The following is a 4,856-nucleotide window of genomic DNA, read 5'->3' on the forward strand; positions in this document are numbered from 1 at the left end:
GCCTGGCCAGCCTGGGCGTGGGGATGATGGCTGTTTACAGCTGGTCACACACCCTTCAGGGTGGCGGTCCCCACTGGGGTGCCTGGCCAGTCTGGGTGAGGGGCTGAGGGCTGTTTTCAGGCCCACTGAAGCTCCCAACTGCTTCTTTTTTTCTTTTTCTTTTTTATTCTGGGCCAGCTTTAGCTCTGAGGCTCCAGCTCTTAGGCCTCCGCTCCTGAAAGCAGGTATCTGGTTTGTTTCGGTTCTAATCGAAACTCTGTATCAACTCCAGCTCTGAGATCCCAGCTCTCTGAAAGCTGGTTTCTGGGTTTTTTTTTTTAGCTTCTATATGTTACTATGTTTGAAACTGCCGGCTCAGAGGCCTACAGCAGCAGGCAGGGAACGTTGGAGTCGGCAGTCACTGAAGCAAGCAAGCCTCATGTTAGTTTCAAGCTGCCTGGCTGCCTGCCGCCATCTTGGCTGTCGGTTAATTTGCATATCTCGCTGATTAGCCAATGGGAAGGGTAGCGGTCGTACGCCAATTACCATGTTTCTCTTTTATTAGTGTAGATATCTATGAAATCTCTGTCTGACCCCTGGTCACAGTCTTTCCCTGGGACTTGGACTAAAAGTTTCACAGCTCCCCTCCCCCCACCCCCAGCATTCGTCCTTCTTCCCCGCACGCCCCAGCTTTTATTTCGGGAGTAACCTTCCCATCACCCCTCGTGCCTGTCACTTGCCGGGTCCCTGGTTCTATTTCTGAACATCAGCCCCACCCTCCTTGGCCCGTGCCCACCTCCGCTCTGCCAGGACCTCCTCCTCCTCAGCTTCATGCCTTCCTGGTCGCTACAGTCCCCCCTTCCCTCCTCTGTGCCCCCTGGAGTTCTTGGGCTGCAGCAAGTCCCCTACCTCAGACACACATGCTCGGTGCCTGGTGGCGGGGGCTGTGCAGAGAGACGCACCAGCAGGTGCCTCTCTGCCCTGGCTGGACGGAAGGAGCCCACCTTCAGCCCTCTCCGCTCTGGCTCCCCATCAATGGCTCAGGGAGACCCCGGACCCCAGCTGGGGCCGAGCTGGGACCCTGCCCTCCCCCGGTATTTCCCACCTGAGCTGCCCTGCCTCCCTTCTCAGTTGGGGCGTCTTTGCTGGTGCAGCAGTGCTGTGAACGCAACGCCGTGGTCTCCTCACTGCGGTGTTGACAGGGTTGCCGCACTGTGTGGCACCGTGGCTCCTGTGTGTGTGTGTGAGAGAGAGAGAGAGAGAGAGAGAGAGAGAGAGAGAGAGAGAGAGACGTGCGCTGTGCCGGCTGCTGAGCGCTTTTCACTGAACCAGGGTTTGTGTGTTTCTCTCCCAGGTGAGGCTCCCTGCCATTCACTCCAGGTCCCCCAGCAAAGTGGGGCCCCCGCTAGGCCCTCGAGATCCTGCAGGACGCAGGCTCTCCTTCCCCCCCATGTAAGTGCTGGGGCTCCCACGCTGGCGGGCTCGGGGGTTTGGTCTTGGGTTCACGTGACCAGTGACAGAGAGGCAGCCACACGCTGGCTCACATGGGCCCGAGGACAGCGGTTCCCGCCACGTGTGGAATATGGCTCTGAGGTTGCAACTTCCCAGCACCTGGCCTGCTGCCTGCTGCTCGGTTTCCCTCTCAACAGGAGGCGTCTCTTCACTCGCCTCAAATCGTGCTGCAATTAATGGGTCAGTTGTTTAATTCTTCAGAGAGAGAGAAAGAGAGAGAGAGAGAGAGAGAGAGAGAGAGAGAGAGAGAGAGAGAGAGACCGTGATGTTTTAAGGAACAATAAGCATCTAATTTATTGTCAGGATGTTTGCTGAGAACTCAGAATTACCATTAACCTTGGTACTTCTGCTTGTCGTTGATTTCTCTCGTTCCCAGGCCTGGTCACAAAACCAGTTCCCCCACCAACTTCTCCAAACTCATCAGCAACGGCTACAGGGATGAGTGGCTGCAGCAGCGAGCAGACGCGGACAAGAGCACCCCACAGCTGTCCCCAGCGCCCCCAGCGCCCGAGTCCCCGAAGGACCTTGAGGGGCAGGATGCTGAGCGGCTCTCAGACCCGGAGGCTCCAGAAGGCTCTGCAGAGGCTCAAGGTGAGGTGCAGCCAGCCGGCCCGGCCCGGGGCTGCCCCGGAGGAAGGGGTGCTGTCCTGGTGCCCGCTGGGCCCTGGCCCCTGGCCCTACACAGCCCCATGGGACCCCACGTGGCCGGCAGTTCTGTTGCCCACACACTCTCCCCGCACTGTCTGGCCGATACGTGAGCGGTTCCCACCAGCTGCTGTCAAAAGTGCACTTTTGAGCTTCACAATGGCCGTTGTGTCCTGTAATGCATCGTTGTCAGTAACGCAGCCTTTGGGGGTTTTTTCAAGTCGCTATTAGAAGAACTAATTCTTTTAAAACGTGGTCTGCTTCATGACATTGAACAACGAACGTGCTTGTTCTTTCTTCCAGAGTCTTCTCCAACAAGTGAGTGTTTTTAGAACGGTATTTGCATCGAAACACAAAAGAGGTTGGACACAAACATCAAGGAAGTTCTTCAACCTGCAGCCGAGGCCGCCCGGCCGCCCTGGACGTTCCTCCCCAACCTGCACGCACTCCAAGGGCGACGCTGGCCGAACAGCTGAGTCCTAGACCCAGGGCTTGGGGGCGGCGAGAGGAGAAGCACGTACACTATTATCACAAGAACCTGTTGCTTTGTTTTTATGCACAAATAACACAAATAACACACAGTGCGGTTCAGAGACGTGCGCTGCCTCCCACAGCAGTGAGGCGCGAGACGGCGATCATGGAAAGGCCGGGCCCAGGGCCTCGCCTGCAGGGACCATCAGGATTTTAGCATCGTTTTGGTGCAGTTTCACGTGTAGAATTACTTCATCACTGACCAAACATATAACCTCGCCAAAACTATCGTTTAACATCGTATAAGCTTATACACTTTCTTAAAAAAAAAATTTTTTTTATTGATGTCAAAGTGGAAGGGAGAGGGAGAGAGAGAGGGGAAACATCAGCCATGAGAGAGAATCATGGGTCAGCTGCCTCCTGCACACCCCCTACCGGGGATCAAGCCCGTCAACCGGGCGGGCACGTGCTCTGATGGGAATCAAACCCTGACCTCCTGGCTCATAGGTCGGCGCTCAACTGAGCCCCTCCCCCAGCTGGGCTGGCTTTCCTTTATTTAAAATTATCGGCTACACTGTTCCACTTCCCGTCCACTCACAGCTGCGCTCTGCATTGCAGGTCCAGGCTCCGCTCCGGCCACAGGGACGCCAGCTGAGCCCAAGTAACCGAGCCCAGGATGTGGGAGCGTCACGTTGCGACTCCGATGGCTAGATATGAGCCGACCGTGTCTCGGCCATGTTTATAAGACTCCTGCTCTGCGTTACCAATATAGATTCTCATGAAATAATTGTGTTAAAACAGATTTGACGTCACTGTGGTGCAGGCGGCGCAAGGGGGGGGTTGCTCCGTGCCTTTCTCTGGGTGCTAAGGAGGGGCCTTTGGGGTCCCATGCCTCCCCCACCCGGGAAGGCCCAGCATCTGGGACCCACTTCCTCCCCATCACCAGCTGGCATCACCCCTATGTGGGTCCCCCTGGTGGTGACATTTTCATTGAAGGCTGTTGTTCAGACTTTAGCTAGAAGAAACTCAACGACTTTCCCTTGATGGGGCCCTGTAATCTCTGCAGAAGTCATTTTTCTGTTAAAAAATTAATTCCAGAATATTGGGATGTACTTTATATCAAGAAAAGGATTAACTTATTAGACCTCAAAGTTTTAAACATTTAATGTAGAAGCACTGGAGCATTTGCGAGTTTTAAATGTTTGCTAAGTTTTCAATAAACTGGGATCTATACGATTAAACATATATTTTGTCCTTCAAGTAAAAATGTCTTTAATTTCAGTATTTAACTTAGTAGTCTTTGCAAGAATTCTTTAGTAGACTGGCTTCTCTTGTTTTATAAATGTTGTTACTGTTTGTATGCAATGATCAGTTTTCACATTTTGTACATTTCACTCACTAGTAAAATAATCGTTTTCTAATGAAAGATTGCCAGAGACAAATAAGGTCACCAATATTTTAGCTGCGTTCCTGGAGTAATGCATCATGCCCTAGCTCACCTGATGAGAAGTTTCGAATTAGTTTTTTCAATGCGATATTAAGTGAGCTCACGTGTCTTTATTGTTTGGTCAAACCGACGTCACTGGGGGATGTATGCGATTGAACAGGAAGAATGTAGCATGTTAATAGACTTATTTTCCCTCTTTTCTTCCTCTCCTCCTTCCTCTCCCTCAGTTCCAACCTCATTCTCAAACATCCCCACCCTAAGAAAAATACTGGGGAACAGATATCAGTAACTTACAACTGTTTTTAAAAATATATATTTTATTGATTTTTTACAGAGGAAAAGGGAGAGGGATAGAGTTAGAAACATCAATGAGAGAGAAGCATCGATCAGCTGCCTCCTGCACGCCCCCCACTGGGGATGTGCCCACAACCAAGGTACATGCCCTTGACGGAAATCGAACCCGGGACCCTTCAGTCCGTAGCCCGGTGCTCTAGCCCCTGAGCCACACCGGTTAGGGCACAACTGTGTTTTTTTTTAAATAATAGTCAACCTCAAACCCATATGGTGGGGACATAAAGTTCACATAGGTGCTTTTCTGAAAAAATGTTTATATTGATTTTTTTTTTAGAGACAGGAGGGGAGAGGGAGAGACAGAAACATCAATGATGAGAGAGCATCATTGATGCGCTGCCTCCTGCACGCCCCCTACTGGGGATCGGAGTCCGCGCAGGGCCGTGTCGTGACCCCAATCGAACCCTCAGTCCGATGCTCTCTCCACGGGCCAAACGGGCCAGGGCCGCAA

General features: G+C 52.4%; 1 protein-coding gene across 1 annotated transcript in view; it reads left to right on the forward strand.

Moving 5' to 3' along the window:
* Positions 1-3,867, forward strand: part of LOC102755029 (chromosome unknown open reading frame, human C7orf57) — a 12,688-nt gene extending 8,821 nt beyond the window's left edge. Inside the window, exons 5-8 of the mRNA XM_006754020.2 lie at positions 1,334-1,431; positions 1,868-2,082; positions 2,440-2,454; positions 3,226-3,867. Of these exons, the coding sequence (XP_006754083.2) occupies positions 1,334-1,431; positions 1,868-2,082; positions 2,440-2,454; positions 3,226-3,272 (375 nt within the window). The 3' untranslated portion in view covers positions 3,273-3,867. The remainder of the gene's footprint in view (positions 1-1,333; positions 1,432-1,867; positions 2,083-2,439; positions 2,455-3,225) is intronic.
* The last annotated feature ends 989 nt before the right edge of the window (positions 3,868-4,856 follow it).

The sequence above is a fragment of the Myotis davidii genome, unplaced genomic scaffold (genome assembly GCF_000327345.1).
Source record: "Myotis davidii unplaced genomic scaffold, ASM32734v1 scaffold472, whole genome shotgun sequence".
In the NCBI taxonomy this organism is placed as follows: domain Eukaryota; kingdom Metazoa; phylum Chordata; class Mammalia; order Chiroptera; family Vespertilionidae; genus Myotis; species Myotis davidii.